This window comes from Sander lucioperca, chromosome 9, assembly GCF_008315115.2.
Source record: "Sander lucioperca isolate FBNREF2018 chromosome 9, SLUC_FBN_1.2, whole genome shotgun sequence".
Taxonomy (NCBI): Eukaryota; Metazoa; Chordata; class Actinopteri; order Perciformes; family Percidae; genus Sander; species Sander lucioperca.
Window position 1 is genome coordinate 8,583,667 of NC_050181.1, and position 18,579 is coordinate 8,602,245.

Consider the following 18,579-nt stretch of genomic DNA (forward strand, 5'->3'; position numbering starts at 1 on the left):
AACTTGGACTAGTGTAGAGTACTGGAGCTAGACTTATAAATATCAGCCGATATAGCTTTTTGCATAATATCCATATCAGCATATCAGCTGAATACCAAGAAATTGCAGAACAGGAATGCCAAATATATGTTTGAGGTAATTATAGGGAGGGAGGGTCTCCCCATCTCATCCGCCACCCAACTCACTGTATCTAAGTTGAATGATTTCAAGGTAAAAGACCAGTGTTTTCACTATAGGATGTTTATCCAGCGTTTAATCACTGTATCATTGGGAGTAGGCTAGTAGTTTGGGATTGACAGCAATAAATAACTATAGGCCTACCTGTGTTTTTGTTGTTGTTTTCGTTATGTGTACTTTTCCATTCTGCAGACCATTTCCCGAAAGTAGTGCTACTACACAACAGTGTGCACATTGTCTTTCTAAAAACCATCACTGCCTCTACCTAGGCTACCTGAGCAGTTTGAGAGGCGCATCCTCCCTCTTGCTGACGTCAGAGCAGCCAGTAGTTTGTCCTCGCTGCACGAGCTCGGACTGCTGGAGATATCTGCGAGGAGGAGGAGCTGTCAAAGTTTGAGTTTCCCAGAGAAAGAAAAGTCTTTTACTAAACGAGAAAAAAAAGATTTTCCAGTTTTGATAAAGCGGTATATCGCGTGTTGTTGGCATGGAATGACACCTTCTCACCGGGAGCTTCAAAAACACGATGGCCACCCGTTTTGTGAAGTGGATCAGTCTCACCTCTCTGCTCTGCTTGGGCTGCTGTGTTCTGGCGGAAAGGAAAGGTATGTGGGGAGCTATTACAACATGTACGTGGCGGGGCTGTAATGCTAAGCAGGTTTTCGTTTTCCTCTTTGCCTTTCCGACATTTCCATAAATCTCACAGAAATCACAGACCGCTCAAGAAGCCGCAGAGAAACTTGATCCAGCGTGGGAGAAAAAGTTTGTCACCGTCTCGCGGTTCAGCTTGTGACCTGGTAAAAGTTACAGTGAGGCTCTAACAAAGTTGAGCGTCCAGTGTCAACGCTGGATAGTTATTGATAAGGAATACGATGGCGTGTGTGTTGCGAAAAACTTCAAATGAATTGGCCGAGTAGAAAACTGCGCAAATACGCGTGGCAATGACCCAAGTACGCACATTTGCACCACATTGATGAAGATGCTGCAGGGAAGGGATGCGGATTGTGCTATTTACTGGCGTGGTGCTTTATTTTTTTTATTTCCCCCCTTTTATTTGTAATATATTTGATCTGTTTGTGAGCAGAGTGAGGATCTTTGTCTATATGCAGTGTTTGGCCTATTTATAGGCAAAAATAGAACGATGCTGTCACCTTGAAACACTAAAAGCTCTTTGATGCATCCACTAACAAGGCCTATTTCCTATACACAAAACCTTGCTATGTTTTCCTCATTTAAGATTTCCCTCTGTTGCCCACTCAGCTGTTTACATGTATTCATTTTTTAAAATATATATTTTGAGCATCCTCTTACATAATTAAAAAAAAATACTGGCGCATGTGCCCAGTTTGGATCTGATCCTTAAAATTAGATCAAAATGTGAAGACAGTCACTTCATTCTAATTGCACAAATGATGTAAAGCAGAGAGAGTCTGGAAAGTGTGGTATGGAGTGAGGCTGATGAAAGTATGAAAACAAGTGCTATAGTAGCAGAAACCAGGCTTCCTGGTTTTTCTTGCTCTCCTTTATATTAGTGCTTTCTTTTGGCCCTGAAGTAAAGGTCACAGAAATCTTATTTTTGTTTAATGACATGGCAGTGTTTTGACTGTTACTTCAGTGCTTTCTTGCTACAGTATCTTTTATTTATTTTTTTAATAGCTGACATGTCAGTCTCACCTCACTGTAGGCAGAGGCAATATTTGACACAGATCTGGCTGGAAAATAAGCACAGGAAAGACCCTGCATCTCAGTGGCTAAATTAAATGGTAGAGTAAGATTAAAAACATATTTATATTTAAATATATTCCACATGTAGTTTGAGTGACCAGACCTCATAATAACGGACAGATGTCAGGGGAGAAAGTGACCAGAAGTATCACTTTACTCCCTAATGACTTTAACTTCCTCTCATGATTCATCATTGTCCACTCGTTGCACTGTTGTTCCTCCTTAGAAGCAGATGAGCACAGTGTGTTCGGGTGCCGGCTGCACACGTGTAAGTTGCATCTTTCCCGTCTGCTCCAACAAGTAACAACCAGTGCCGGTTTTCAAAGAACCATAACAAATCAGAAGTGTTTGTGAGCCAAAAAGACAGAGTCCCTAAATATTTCTGGGCTTCTAAACAAACTAGCAGCACACATTTCACGCTGCAGCAAGTCTCCCACAGTAAAAAAGGATTTTAGAATTGTATGAAGACCCAAGAAGAAATGAGCAGCTGTAATGATAGTTACGGTATGCAGTACAATTTGGTTTAATTACTGTTCATTTCCATTTCCCGGGAAATGTGAGCTCTGCCATATGGTCTGACAGTTTAAGCTGTTGTTGTTTTTGTTTTTGGCCAGGGGCTAAGACAGATGTTTCTATGTGTCACACGTGTATTCCAAGCACACAGTATAATAGCATACTAGTCAAAACTTGATTTGAACAAGATGTCAAACTCCAATTGCATTGTTACGTCATCAAAACTCCAAACTGAAACAGCCAAAAAAACAAATGCTTGGATATTTGGGTTGTTTTACATCTTGATAAACACATACATTTTTGTTATTGATTAAAGAAAGAATAGCTGGAGGCTTCCACAACATGTTCATGGGGTTGTGCCATCCAGTTCAATGGCCTGTCCAGTTTGCAGTTGGTTTATCCATGAACTCAAAATAAACAACGACCATGCATTTATGAGATAATCCTAAGGGGTTTGAATTGGTTTCATAATCCTTAAGAAGAAGGATACTTTTCTCAGCCCACAAAGGAACATGTAATCCTTTGATTTATTCTGAAATCACCAAACTGGGAGATACATGGTTTTCAGGAGTGGACTACTGTTGGATCTATATTAGTAGAGTCTGTTTGACCTGAAAGTGTTTGTGTTGCTAGGAAGCAAGTGAGAGCATCTGGTCAGCTGTTTACACTGGGAAGTGGCAAAATAATTTCAAGTTGAGAAAAACTTCAAATTGATGGAGATTATTTTGGTGAAAAATAAACCCCCTGGTGCATATTGTTCTGTGTTTGGGTGATCTCTTGGGAATTTTGAGTGTTAAATGTGTCGCAGTTATCGCTGTAAACTGCATGTGCGTGCTGTGTGAGGATGGAAAACTTGACAGGTGTAACTAAGGGGAACGCTTCTGCAGACATTTATAACAGTTGACAAAGTTTTAAAAACTGCTGTACCCAATGATATCAAATGTGTTTTTTGCCAATCAAAGATGAATGCCCAAAGGTATTGCATGATAATCGGAAGCAAATTATTTACCACATGGTCATTTAGCCCACTCCTAGTCGAAGTACTGTTATGAATTGGAGATTTGCTAATGCACCTGACAGCAAGCAGCCTGTCCCACAGGAATCCCACCTGTCAGTCCTTCGCTCCCAGGCCAGTGCATGATGGTTTTTGTGGTCTTTAGATTAGATAATACTTTATTCATCCCACAATGGGGAAATCCACTTGTTACTCAGACAAGACTTGCAAAATAATAGAAAAGCTCCTCGTCCCGCACGCTGGCATGTTCAGTTTATTAACAGTCATCATCTGTAGGGAGGTTATAAATAATGCCCACACCTTCACCCAGCAGCCAACTACAAATAATAACTGTAGTGATTTATTTCCCAGATGAAATGCTAAATGGTCTCAGAATCAATTGGACTCCTGCTTGTATCTGGAGTTGTAGCCTACTGAAGAGGTGATGATACAATGTTTTATTATACACTGATATTTCTTCTACCTTTTAATGTAGAATGATTGCTTTTCCAAGCTGCCAAAGTACACAGATATAATGTGAACCTGCCTGAGAGCCCCTCTAACTGGGCTATGAGTTAACCTGTGAAAGATCAAACTAATCTCAGGGGCATGTCGACGGCTAAATCCTTAATCCTTAATGCGAGGCTCCCCAGCTTGCTTTGGGCACAGGATAAATCTGCTTAAATATCAATATGCTTTTTCAGAGTTAATGGCTTATTCAAGTTCTCGACAGACTGAGATTGGAAGATAATATATATATATATATATATATATATATATATATATATATATATACACAGTATATAGGTGAAGTCCAGCTCCATCATTTCTGCATTTAAATATGCTTGCACACCTGCAAAAATGGAGCTGAATCATGACAAAATTTCACTCCTGCAGTGCATTTCAGCATCCTGAGTAAGTGCTTTTCCCTCTGTGTTGTGTTGGGAATCTCACAAGCCAGGTTTGCTCCTCAGTCATCAATTTTTTCCATCACTTTCAGAAAACCAGGCCTTTTCTTTTCATTAAAGCCCACTCTCTGGGATTAGATGGATGTCTGTAGTGAAGTATATGTTATGATCCTGTGTAATCCTAGAATCTCTAGTCTGCGTTTTATGGTCTGGAGTGGCCCTGGTGCTACTACTAGTGCTGCTGCTGCTGTGTCTTGCTGGTCTTCTGATGACCTTCCCAGACTTCCATCTGCTGCAGCCATTGTTCGAAATATTACTTTTTGGTGTGGGCCGTGGGAGCTGGAGGATCATTTCTTGCCGCCCTCCCTCCCTTTGATAAACTGCACCATGTCTGAGTGGTAGAGATTTTAGAGAGCTGCTAGTGAGGTGTAGGATTTTGGTTTCACTCTGGGACAATAGTGCCTCTGTAGAGGGCAGGTTATCTGGCAGCACTGATACTTTTGTAGAGCAACCGAGATCTGTGCCGTGGAGCAGACGCACCCGAGGCTAGACGTGTATGTCATCCAGAGGAAACACAGAAGTGAAGTAACTTTTGTTCTTCTTTTTACTTTTAACCATAGAGACACATCTAAATACAATAAATCTATTGTGTAGCCCTAAAATCTGGTAAATTACATGTCTGGTATCACTGCTTTTCAGTTTAAACAAACCACAAACAATAAACTATCATGTATTGTTCTCACATCTGCCATGAATATTTAATAAGTTAAGAAATACTCCCTTCTATGTCACTGTTTTTAATTAATAAAATCTCTTCTTTTTTGGCCTCTCATTCAAAGTAAACCAGTGTTTATTGTTTTGTGACTGCAGCTACTAAAATCCGTTCTGTAGTTTGTATACATCCACTGAGAACTTAGCATGGAATAAGTGAGTGAATGTGGTTACTCATTGAACTGATTTGCGTCCATTGTTTGTACATGGTAACGAAGTGATCTGCTGCATTTATGGCCTTTCCATGAGCCAATGGCTGTGCATGGCGTCTCCAGTGGAAAGAGACCCAGGAATTCAGGTTGGAAAAAATGCCTTCTGCTATCTTCCCATCTCATTAGCTGCAGTGTTGTGTTAAAAGGGAAAAGAGGCTGCAGCTCCAAATGAGTTATTAAGCCTTTCTATGTATGTCTATCTCCTACAGGATATCGATATCGATGTAGAAGTATAGAAGTGAGGGGCTAATTATAATTCTCTATTCTATATAATTCTAATTCTATATAATTCAATATGATTTCATTGTTTTGCTGTAATGTTTTGAGCACCTGGTTGATGGAAAAAAGACCTTATCTTTGGAAAAACATGACTCACTGTTACTTCTAATTTTGTTTGGAATGTACAATATATTGATAGATCATTTGTGTTTTTCAAAGTGTCTCAACTGTCAAATTGGAAAAAGAATGAAACCAACACACATTTGTATAAATTGAGCGTCAGTTCTGGCAGGACAGGTAGTCAAGACGCTGCTAACCGCTATTGGTCAACAACACGGTCTCATCAGCTGATCTGCATCAGCTAAGTTGCAGCAGCTGATCAGCTGGTCACTCCCCTCGCTGCTAAATGGCTACACTCAACAGGGCGCGCTACTTAAGCTGATTCAGTTAGCTCCTTCTGCTTGCTGCCTTAGCTGCTCCTAAATGCTGCTACTTTAGCTTCTTCCTACTGTTGCTTTAGTTTGCTCCAAATGCTTGCTGCTCGCTTTTTGCTACCCACCTCCTCCCCTGCTCCACCTTGTCGTGTATAACGTGGCATTTGCTTCTATGTCATTGTTGCTGCTCTGTTCATATGGGGGAATAGTTTACCTCTCCCAGTATTAAACTGTGTGAGCGTCCCCTAATGCTGCTGCTGTCCCCTGACTCTCTGCTTTTTCATGGTGCTCATGAAAGGTCAGGGGACTCCTCTGAACAGAGCCATATCACCAAATTTAATTCATAATTTATTCAATAAATTCTTAAAGCTTTCATTGTCTGTGTTGTTCTTGACGTTATGGACCTGACAGAAATAAAACAAAAGCTGAAAAATCCATTGACACAAGATTAAACTTTTCTTTGTCTTATGTTATAGTACATTAAATATCATTAGGTTTGTGACTGTTGGTCAGAAAATGGCAACCAAACAATCAAGAAGTCAAGGAAAGAGTCTAATTGATTAGAGATTAATTGATTAGTTAGTTAAATGCATAGTATATTAAGCATCCTCATAGAAACATTGATGTATTCCCTCATTTCATTTTTTATCTGTACTGTATGTTTACAGGATGTACACCTGTAAACAAATTTTAGGTCACAGTGGACTGATAACCTCAGAAAAATAGTAAATGAACACAAATGCTTGACTTATTTTTAGCTCAATGTAGGGGTGAAAATAATGTTCTCTTTTGGTTTGGCTGGTTGGTAGATGTTTGCCAACGCACACACTTTATACCTGTTGCAGCAACTGAAACATTTCTTACCAAATGATTTCTGCTGTGAATGAATTACTTGTTTTTCATGTGTTTGACAAAGCAGTTTTTGAATGTGTCATGTAAGGCTGGAACTGCTGAAACTGTAAGTCAGCTCTAATAGTGAAGGTAAAGATGGAAAGTGGGCACCGAACATGTTTCCATCCTGGAGGCTTTCAGCTTGGATGAAAACCATTGCTCTGAAGGCCCTCAAGACATTTGCAACTCAGTTCAGTTTAGATAACAGGTATAGTCTGGGGCCTTTTTTCCTTGCAAATAAATAAGGTTTTGTATTTGTATTCAGTACTGGCCTGTATGGATCTCTGTGTCACAATGCAAATGTAAGAGATGTCAAAGAGATGGACAGGCATGGTGCATAGTTTAAAGGAAGAATTGCTACAAAAGGGAGAAAACAGGAAAGTCGAGGATACACAAACAAACCCATCAGAGGGACAGGGTGAGATCTTTGACTTTTGTATTCATTTCCTCCCTTAATCACTCATCCAAAATGCCTCAGTCTGTTATTTCTAGTTGGTGTTGCTTCACTTTGGCATTCAAATTGGAGATGAAAGTCTCTCCGCATTATACCATAGACCTTCTGTAGGTGTGGCATCTTCTCTAATGACCTAAAGGTCATTCTGAAGAGCATTGTTTTAAACAGTCATTGCCCAAAGGAGGAATCCCCTACAGGGAAGGGAACAATAGCTTCACAAACATATCTCCATCTCACAATATTTCTGAAGAAAGCATTGGTTGAAGGGTGGTGGCTGATCTCTGAAACGTGCTTCCCCTAATAGCATTTAGCCTCTTCCTGTGTGGTCCATTAGCCTAGTAAACTAAATGGTGCATTTTAAGCTGTGACTCACTGTTAGTGGCATGGATCTTGTGGAACGTTATGGTACATTTATCCAATTTTTGTAAATGAATTCCTGCATTTGTCAAAAGCAATTGGGATGGAGATCCAGGATGTTTAATTTGTAATCATTTTTGCAGTGTAAAGAATGGTGGGAGGGGGGTTCCTGCCTCACATCCTGATTAAAAGGATGTATGAGCTCTTATACAGCTTTAATCTGGAGGGTTAGGCTATTTTCCATTAGTTTGAATTGGCTCTGGTCTAGTCTGTTGCTTAAATGTTTAGCTTTTCCACGCTTATACCTGTAAACAATGAAAACAGTGTGACTGACATTGACGTAAAATTGTTTTAGTTGACTTGAATTTACTGCAGCTGAGTAGCTACTTCACTCAGGGTTAAGGGTGAATATCTTCACATGAAAAACTGTCTAGTTCATTGATTAAATTCATAATTATATATATGCCATTCAAGGTAACCCTGAGCAGGCTTAGTTTTCAGCGATTGACTACTTATGTTGTAGTAGTAGTAGTAGTATTTTCTTTGCCAGTGTTATTAAGGCATTACATGCTTCATTGCAAAGGTGTGGTAGAGTGTCAATCAAGACCTATTGTACAGTATGTGACTTTCCAGTTTTGAAAATACAGTGGTGGCGAGTAATACCTAGTTTAATAGAAGGTTTTTGCCTTGTTAAGTGTTTGTGGACTCTGCCATATACTGTTTCCTCTGCAATGGAAATACAAACAAGTTCAGTGATGGTAACCTTTTATCTTGCTTTGAGGGACACTTGAATGCATTAAGAGAAGAATGGTTTGTTAACTTGCTGATTTGATTTGCACTGTACATGCATAGGAAAATAGGAAACTTGCTTTACAGAACATCTACAGACATGTACTCAGGGGTGTGATTCTTCCGGATAATTCCGGAAATCCGGCTTTTCTGACCTGAAAATGAAGCTCTCGTAAATCATGCAAATCCTTTTGGGGGGGGGTGTCGCAAGGCACAGGTCGGGGGTATTGGTAAACATAATGACCGGTCACTGCTGTCAACGTTTTTTGTGCCTCTGACTCATGTCTTCATATCACTCCGCAAGTGGTCCATTAATTTGTCACGATGTAACTTCATTCAAAGCAGAGCTCCACCAAAGAGCCTGCAATCGTTGCGGAAGGTTATTTGAACAAGAATTTTGGACGTGTGGGGGCGAACTATCTTCTTAGCTGAAGCCGACAACGGGACAATATTTTTATTTTATGTTGGCAATGCAAGCTGAAGCGACGTAGCAGATGACGTTGAGAAGTTGCAGTGAGGGATATTTTAGGAGCACCATTTTCGGCAGTGCAGAAAGGTAGTGGCCCACACTAACTTAGTGTTGAGCCGGGAAACATGGCTAAAAGAACTCTACAGTGAAAAGATGTGCTGGGCGAGCCGTCAGTCGGTCGAAGCTAACAGAGAAAAAGGTTGACAGCTAACGTTAGCCAGCTGAAGCTAACAGTCGATCGATGGTGAGTAACGTATGTTACACAGGCTGGCAGCAGCACAGAGTCCAGAGTTGATTGTATGCCTATAGTGTGTGTGTGTGTGTGTGTGTGTGTGTGTGTGTGGGGGGGGGTAGAAAGGTGTTGAGAATGACCAACACCTAATCTTAAACTTAGTGTAGCTACTTAATTTGCTACGACCCGATCAGAGGTTACTTAAATTGAGACGTTCAGTCAAAATCAATCATGTCACCTTCAAACGGGATCTCTGTTTGCAGGGTTCAGGCTGGACCCTCCCGGTGATCATGCTGCTCTGGGGGACCGGCTGTACAGTGAGAAGCCGCTGCTGACCGGCGCCGAGCTCTGCCAGAACTCCGACTGCTGTCTGTCCGCGCGGCCGTCCGACGGCATCAGTATTAAATTGAGACAGTTTTATTAGCGGTTAAAAACGTCTCGCGTTAAATAGTAGTCTAATTCGGTACAGTTGGTTTTAACGCCTGATGCGAAGTGTAGGCCTATAGGAGTACACATGAAAACCCTGAACAAGCAGCGTCGCTCTGCTCTGTCTTTCTGCTGTGCCCCATTCACGTAGTAGTTTTACACTATGTAGGTTAAACTCTGCAATTAATCCGCGGTTCACATGTATGTATGAACTGTGGTGGTCCGTTACACTCTAGGCTATATTCAACATCACTGATTAAGTAGCCTAAGTCAATCCTACAAACAACTGGACTTTAGGGTCAAGTGTTGTTGTATCCGGCCCATGTCCCGGATGTGAAAGCCTCCTTACTGGACTACTGAATATAATAATATTCCATTATATTTTGTATTTTAAATTGTTACCTGCCACCAGAATTTTGTGATTTCCTTGCAATAAATATTGACATTTTTACCATAAATTGGTGCCTAAAAATGTATCAGAATGCAGGAATTGAAGTCTTTTACCCTCAGAATTTCCTGGGGGAGGACCCCCAGACCCCCTCCCCCCCCTGTTTTGTGTGTTCCCGCAAAGACAAATTCTGAGCAAGGAAAAACCCTGAAGTATAATCACAGACAGCCATTAAAAACATTTAAATTGCAGAGTTAGAGTTATAACTTAATATGTACAGTGTCAACAGAGAGAAACATGGACAATTGAACAGACAGTGACAACATACATACTACATACCTACATACTGTAGAGAATGACAGTAACAGCATACAAACGGCATAAATAAAAATTTGTTATAAACGTGTGCTCTTTAAAAAGTAGAAAGCATTGTTTGCCAGTTACATTAAATGTTTAAAAATCCATAAATGTCCGTGGGTGGGGCTGCATGGGCGTGGTAATGTGGGCTGGTGTGGGTGGGTGTGTGTGGGTGTGGGTGTGGGTGTCGTAGTAAGGAGAGAGAATAGGAGAAGGAAGTTTGTGTGAGGTGGACCTGGTCACCACAGACCCAAATCTTCTCAGCTGTTGCTACTGTCATATGCTGTCTCTTCATGTGGCACTATTATTATTTATATTATAACAAGGTAGTGCAATGTGTGATCAAGTGATGACTGATTAACAGTAATGTAAATGCTAAATGCCCTAATACCTACATATCATGTAAGACTCAATTTCTCCATTTCTTTGCACAAAACTCTCCAGAAAGTGCCATTTAATGGTTTATTTTTTTTTTTAAAATGAGGGGGGGGCTGTCGCAGCGTCATGGGTGCGCCGTATATTTTCCTGCTTTTTTGTCCTTTGCCAATCACACCTATGTGTACTTGTTAACTGATACCTGTATTGCCTCCAGGTTTCGTCTAGTCTAGACCCCCTGTCACATCTTTGAATGGGCCTGGTATTGACAAGTTGCAGAGTGCAAAGCTTGAATTCTCTACTTACAGTGTGCCTATTGTGGGAAGCTCCCCTAGCTTCCTAACAGGAGTGTCTCCTATAGAAAATGTTAATATGGCTGAAAATTAGCCAATATACATAGTGGGTGGGTTGCCAAAAAAGATAATGAGACAACACGCATGACAAAAAAACATACACAAAAAAAAAAAGGAAAGTGCATGAGACAAATCAGCTCTCATCCAGCCCTGTGGCTCATGTGTAGACCGAACTTGAATCAATGTCTCCTTCCCAGCAGAAACCCCAAGTCTTTGGACAAAGGGTTCTTTATTCAGGACTTTGTTGTCTTCTTTGACACAGGCTTATCTGTCTTCCTTGACCTTAACTTGCCATGTAGACATGACTTTACAGCCCTGTGTCAACAGTGATGAGAAAGGCATCCCTGTATGCTAAAAGTGAAGGCTGCATGGGTAAGATAATCCATTTAGCATCTAATCCTACACACAAATTCTACAAAGTCTACAGCCTTGCTAGCTGATCTGTGAGGCTGCACTTAGGAATAGCAGTTCTTGGAGTTAAATGCTAACTTCAACATTCTAAAATGCTCTCAATGACAATGCTAACATGCTAGCAGGTATAATGTTTACCATGTTCATCTTAATTTAGCATGCCAGCAAGCTGACATTTGCTAATTAGCACTAAACACAAAGTACAGCTAAGGCTGATGGGGATATCATTAATTTTGTAGGTATGTGGTCATAAAGTATTTGACAAATTTGAACTGATGTAATGTAATGAAATCTTAAGGATTCCTAAAGTTATCACAATTCATCTTGAGGAGAGTGTTAATGTCTTCACCAAATTTCATGGCTATGCAAGAGTTGTGGAGACATTTAACACAAAACCACCTCATGGTGGCACTAGTGGAAAAGTCAGGGAATGACCAAAGTCGGTAGGATTTACCCCCTGGGAACCATGAATGTCTGTGGAAAATTGAATTCCAAACTAAACAGATAAAAATATTTCAATGTATAAGTAAACAGTTTGTTCAAATTCATTAGAATTCATCTTATCTGCAGCAATTCTCTGTTGCAATTAATCCAATAGATGTTGAGATATTTCAGTCTGGACTAAAGTGGTGGACCAACCAACCAGCCGACGGACATTGCCATCTCTAGAGCCATGCTGCTAGTGTGGCTAAAAAAGTGCTCTATAAATGCTTGATTAGATATTTTCTACATGTCAAAGGTTTGTCTCTTCAAGAACTCATCAACAAAAAAGACACCAACAAGTAATCTCCTCATAGACCAGTGTAGTAATTCTGGCAAGCAAATAACAGACGTCCCTCCTCATGACATAGCTGTCTGAATTACGACGACAATGATGATAGGGCTGCTGACAGTGTATTGTGGTGGGGTGTGTTAGAAAAGGAAAAGATGTCAGCCCTTCTCTCACCATGGTTCCAATATTTTACAAGCCAATATCACCTCTCAGGGATTTCATCAGCGTTGTAAAACATATTTCAACCAAGTCATTTATAGACAAGATGACAGCATTGTTCATAATATTGTAGCTGTGGCAAGGCTTAGCTACAGAGTTGATCTGTAATTTGTTTAACTCCCAGAGCACTAAAACATAATGTGCTTTAAACACAACACGCTTTCTGTAGTACCTTTTCTAATTGCCTAGTAAGTTTCAACTACCCACATGCTTCGCTGAGCTCAGAATTAATTTCCTGGTTGGACTTTGAGCTGAACATTTTCATTACCACGTTTTCATAATTGAAGCCAGAGGCCTGTAAAGAGAAGGAATTCTGCTTGCTTCACCTGCAATGTTTCCCTCCTTAGAAAAAGGTGGAACTGACCCTTTTATTGCCTTATAGCCCACTAAACCATTAGTGAAGGCCATATATTATAAGTATATTCCCATGCATTGCATCATATTACAGCCCCATGACACTTAAAGCATCATTGATAAATGATTATTATCTTCTACTCTCCTTTCATTTTCATAACAAACCACTTCAGCTTGATAGCTTTGTAGCTAGGTGGAGAATGGGTTCCCTGGTAGAAATACCCTGGAGTGCATAGTTGGACTAGTGCCAAGCAGTAAGGATTAGCCCTCTGGACCTGCAGTATATCCACCGCATTAACATCCTTTTCCTGAGCTGATTAGAAGGCAATGAGATTTTTTAATATGAATGCACTTGTTTAGTTTTTATCCTGGTATTATTTCAATAATCAGGCACCCATACGATTTTCCAAGAGATTAAAAATACTCAAGATCTAATTGGGTTTTTGGGTCAAAGGACATGTACAGTAAACAATCCACAGAACTTGATTTCATTAAACAGTCAAGCAGAGAGTATTTGAAATATGCGTGTTAGACTGGCAGGGGAAAATTACCTTTTCCTTTTCTTCTTTCTTTCTTTCTTTCTTCTGGCTTGGTAAGTTAGCATTTTGTGTACTTTTTAAGCGCTAATGTTTAATGCTTCCAAGAAAGTCATCTGAAGTGTCCAAGATTTATTCTGGGTTATAAATGCTTGGCATCTGTTGGTCGATTGAAAAACATCCGAAATGAGAATCAGGATTTGTAGCTGTACTTGCCAACTATTATTTCCAAGGTGAAGAAGGAACCTTTCTGTCACAACACCCCAATATAAAGGTAGTTATTCCATTAAAGTTTGTAGTACTTTTTGTCTACTATTTAACTAGTAACTGGACAATGTTCCTCATTTTTCTCTTGGTTGGACATTGAATAACATTGGATAATGTTGGAAAGGTTTTGTATCCTGGCTCATACACCGATTGGCCAGGGTCCTTCAGCAATGTAGCTGATAGTGAGGAAAAGGGTCTAGCCTGCCAAGCCTGATGCCTTTGATGACTGATGCAAAGCAGCCAGGCCTTACTGTAGGTTGTGCAAAAGCCCCTCTGTGTCTCTGTAGTGAGGGGGCGGCCTTGAAACAACCGCCCTCCTCAGTCATAATCATCTTAAACAAGCTAAAGCATTGTTTTGGAGCTTTGTTAACCATGTGTGATGTGCTTTTTTTGTCATGAACAGGATGAGGACCCGCACGTTAACAATGGATGAAATCTGAGCCGTAGGCTTGTGGGAGAGGTGTTTGATGAAAAACTAGCACCATTTTCTGTCAGTTGTTGCAGTTCACACTATTTCAGTGTCGATAGAATTGTTTTGAAAATACTCTGAAGATTATAATGGAGCACTCTGGGGCCCCAAGTACTTGGCAGCGACAATCCGTTGCATTTCAAACATTTCAGTTTGATGTGTCATCAGGAAGACGTAGCTAAATTCTTACAAGCTTTCCTGGGCAAATTAAATTGGTCATGCTTTTGGTGAGTACAACGCAACATGTAACAAAATACCCTTTCAGAGTGTTAAAAAACTATGAGAGCTCCTCTGCTGTCCATACGAATTCCCCAAGCTCTGTTTGTCCCTGACTTTTGCCCTTTGCCAGTGTGGATGAGGAAGAAACTACTCATCAGTGGATTTAAAGGCCTGCTGATGTGAAACACAGAGGTTGAAATGGTGAGTAAGGGCTGAGCAACAGAGTAAAGCTTACTAATGCAAACCCCAGGGCTTTTGTAGAATATTCCTTTTATGGGGTCTCTATGTGAAGACTCCAGCGGGGCAGTTGAGACATGACTAAGGCAGTAACAGAGTTGTTGGCAGGCAACGCTGCAAAACAGCGGTTGGACCTACACTGAAACGAATCTGTCAGCAATCGGGCTAAAAATAAGAAACCCTTAAGCAGAAAGGCTGCCTCAAGGAGTCTCTATCTCCTTTTGTTTAGATGAAGTGAGGAGTCCAGAGAGTGAGAGTTATCTGTCCTCTCTGTCGATGTGCTTCAATATGGGTCTGCTGCTCTGCACTGGGAATGCTTAAACCAACAGGGGATTCCCGAATCACAGCTGCTTTCTCCTGCTGGAATGATGTGTGAAATGTGTGGGTTTCTTTGCTTGTGGTTGTTGTTTTTCTTTCTCTCTTCCTCCACTCTTCATTTCCAGGCATGGCTTAGTGACAGTCTGTGGAAGGGGGGGGACATTTAGCAGTGAGTTAGCAGCAGTGCGCTCGCCGCCCACTCCCTCTCCAGTCTTCCTCCAGTGCTTCCTGTGGGATTGAAGAGGAGTATGGTTTTAACAGGGAAGGAGAAAGAGGAAAAAAGAGGGGAGGTGGGGGGTTGTCTTGGCTAGCATGGGTTTCAATAGGGAGAATGTCTGGATGTTAAAGAGGAAGTGGGTTGAATGTTGGAACATTTCAGGAGAATGGTGGGTGCATTATTGGAATTTAAATGGGGCTTGGGCTAACAGAGGTTGTGTGAGTTTTGGGTAACAGGAGTGGAATTGTTTGGTGCCTTTTAAGGACTAATGGACTTTTCAACAGGCCATGTGAGATAGGGCTGCACGATATGACCTAAAATCAAAATCACGATTAATTGCACATTTTACCTCGATAACGATAAATGAACGATGATTACATTTTTTTGTGATTCGTTTTTTTGTTGTCCTCATAGTTCATTGGCAAGGTTTGTACTGTAAATAGGCTCAAATATTGAAGGTGAGATATTTTTTTCTAATTCAAAAGTGCTTATTGTTGTGATTTTGAAATAATTGAAGGAACACACACAAAGCGGGAACTATTATATTGAAAATGTATAACATTGAAATGAAAGCACACATTGCTTGAAATGAAAATTACTTTCAGTTTTTATGGGACAAATACGCCGATAACCGCTTCAGAATTTCGATGTTGATACATTTTTGATTAATCGTCCGGGCCTAATGTGGGAGAATTGTCTGACTGATGAAATGTATTGCTTGATTATTTGGGTCATCATGTTGGGCCCCTCATATATCAGTCACAGCTGAAGAGTAATAGGAGTGCAGCTGTGTTTAACTAACTCCCAATAAATCAAGTTAGTGCCCAGTAATTTATGCCTTTTTCAATGCATCTTGATTTATGGTTTATTTATCTCTTCAGTCTTGGAAATTACAATTGGGTAATGAATGCATCATTGACTATTGAGATAAATGTGCAGTGTGTGGATTATTCGCAGCAGTAGCTCAAATGATAACCAGCATGAATGCAATGAAATCTCTTCTTGTAAGTCAGTAACTACATAATAAATTCATATGCTTCTAAATTAAAGGGTTGGCACACTGAAATTTATACAAATACATTTTCTAATTTACTTCTGGTGATACGTAGTTTTGCTTTTTTTTGCCCAGGTTTTGATATACAACATGGCATCATGACTTTGCGTAAACATACATGCCACTTTCCTAAAGCCAAATGGCGTGTTATCTGTATGCATTTTGAGCTAGCCACGTGTATGTCTACGCTGTATACGCTGTACAGCGGATGTAAACATACACACGTGTTATCGCGAGAACGTGCCGTGCTATCGCGAGAACAACGTCACGCGTGTAAAAAAAAAAAAAAAAATTGGGTTTAGGAAAAAAACTGTTAATAAACGCCACACGCAGGATGTGATCCCGGCTCTCCTGGGTGAAAGTCCTGTGTTTTACCCATCCACCACCCCAACCAGCCTCTCTCCACAGTCTTCTGTCCTTTCATACTACTCGCTACGGTGATAATTCACATGTAATGTAGGTCAATGGAGCCCGAACGGCATTGATAAACACGCTAAAAAGCGATTATGCTTGACATGCAAAAATGACACACAGATTGGCGTGTCATACATACGCCACTTAATGAGATCAGTCTGTGATATACAGTATGTGTCTCTTGAGATTTCTGCCTCCACCCCAATACAATGGAGGTGAATGAAATTTAGTTTGTGGGGCTCACAACTTTGAAAAAAACACAACATTGATACATTACCATGAACCTTTACCCCATGTAGACCTATATTATTTATATACTCTATATTCATTTAAACCCAAGCATTTAAGAAGGAAATTGCTCTAAAGGTCTTGATTCTGGCTTTTAAAATAAGGCATTATACTGGACTAATTTATATGATTTAAAGTCTTAGAAATGCTGTATGCAGGAGTGTGAGTATACATACTGTATTCCTGTGTTTGTGCAGAACCTAAATCCACAGTTTCCTCACACTGAGGTGGAGAGTAAACATTGTGATGGGCCCAGCCACAGGGACCTGGAGTGTCTCACTGACTGGTAGAGAGTGCTCCTCAGGAGCAGAGAGTAAACATTAGCCTTTTTGGTCTTTATTTGGTCACTTTGCTGAGGTCTTAACAGACCAAACTTCACTGACTGAGCTCAAAGTCAGGCAGGGCCAGTGAGCATGGTCGCAGGGCTTGAACTGTTTAGAGGACATGTGACGTATTCACTGGGATGCTCATTTGCTTGTGTTCTACAGCTGGCCGCTCCAGTGTTTTGTCCCCTATGTTAGCCTTCAGGGAAAGGTCAGCCACGTTCATACATCAAGTGTGAGGCTTTAACACCCCCTTTACACAGTTTGACCCACAGCCAGCTGCTGTGTCCCACATCTACATCTTGTTTAGCTAAACCACAAACCACTCCAGACTCTCCTTTTTTCTCTCAGTTTCTCTCTGTTTGTTTTACTTTTCATCAGTTCTCTTTCCCCAATAGTACATGAAGTTAGATTCAGATTGTCCTCCTACCCTGGAGACAACAATCAGCTACCATCTGGTTCAGCATTGCAGGGTAGCCGCCTGGAACTGACCCTGTGCAAAGATCAGCTTCCTGTGATGTCAAAGGGACTTGTGTTGCTGCATTCACTGGGGATAGGGAGGGAAAGTGGGGGGGGTATCCTCTCATCCTTACTGGCCCCTTTTTGTCTTTTTCTGAGGCCCCAAGATGTTTTCTCTAAGGGATTGATGCATCTCCCACGCAAAGGAAGATTGCGTTTCCTCCTGTACAGAGAGCAGGATATCGGGAATTTAAAAAAAGTAAGTTTATAGGAATATAGTGCACAACACCAAAGAATGCACATAATGACTTGTGCTGCTGGTTTTTACCTATTATGATATTTGATCCCTCATCTCCTCCTGAATTGTAGCCAGAAAATATAAGAGGAGGAATATGAGCTAAAAACACTGATAGTAGGCTTTGAGAGATTTATACTTCCCTGAAATCTGGAAGTCTGGAAATCTGAGTCAATGCAACCTCCAATGAGCCCCGACTTTAAAATGAGGCAAAAAAAAGCAGAATATGTAACATCCTCTTACCATACGTGCAGAGACATATGAGAAGGTTAACCATAATTCACCTCTAAATAAGGGAATTAATCTTGGCATTGATTTGTTATCAGCGGAGGAACACTGCAGATTGAGTTACGTAAGATACTTTGGCGTAATGCCGTTGACTTGGAGAGAGAAATAAACAAGTCATGTCAGTTAGCATCGTTACTTCCCTTTTATCATGTATAAGTTTTCAGATAACGTAATTATCAGACTCTGGACACTGCGTAATTGAATTGCAGGTAGTGAATGAGAGGAAGAGAACGCAGCAGGGCCATTTCTGTTGTCTGTAGAAAGGTATAAAGCATGATGATTTACATGTATAGTAGATGGCTTATTGTACCAAAGGAAACCATTAGATGGGTTAGAGAAGCTTTCAGCATGTGCCTGAGAAGTTTGGTTTGCATTTGTGGACATTCATGATTTCCTCT

The 18,579-nt window shown here is 40.6% G+C and overlaps 1 protein-coding gene across 1 annotated transcript in view; it reads left to right on the forward strand.

The window, feature by feature from the left end:
• The first annotated feature begins 508 nt into the window (after positions 1 to 508).
• The window catches only part of egfra (epidermal growth factor receptor a (erythroblastic leukemia viral (v-erb-b) oncogene homolog, avian)), a 43,001-nt gene continuing 24,930 nt past the window's right edge, over positions 509 to 18,579 (forward strand). Inside the window, exon 1 of the mRNA XM_031294461.2 lies at positions 509 to 779. Coding sequence (XP_031150321.1) covers positions 701 to 779 — 79 coding nt within the window. The 5' untranslated portion in view covers positions 509 to 700. The remainder of the gene's footprint in view (positions 780 to 18,579) is intronic.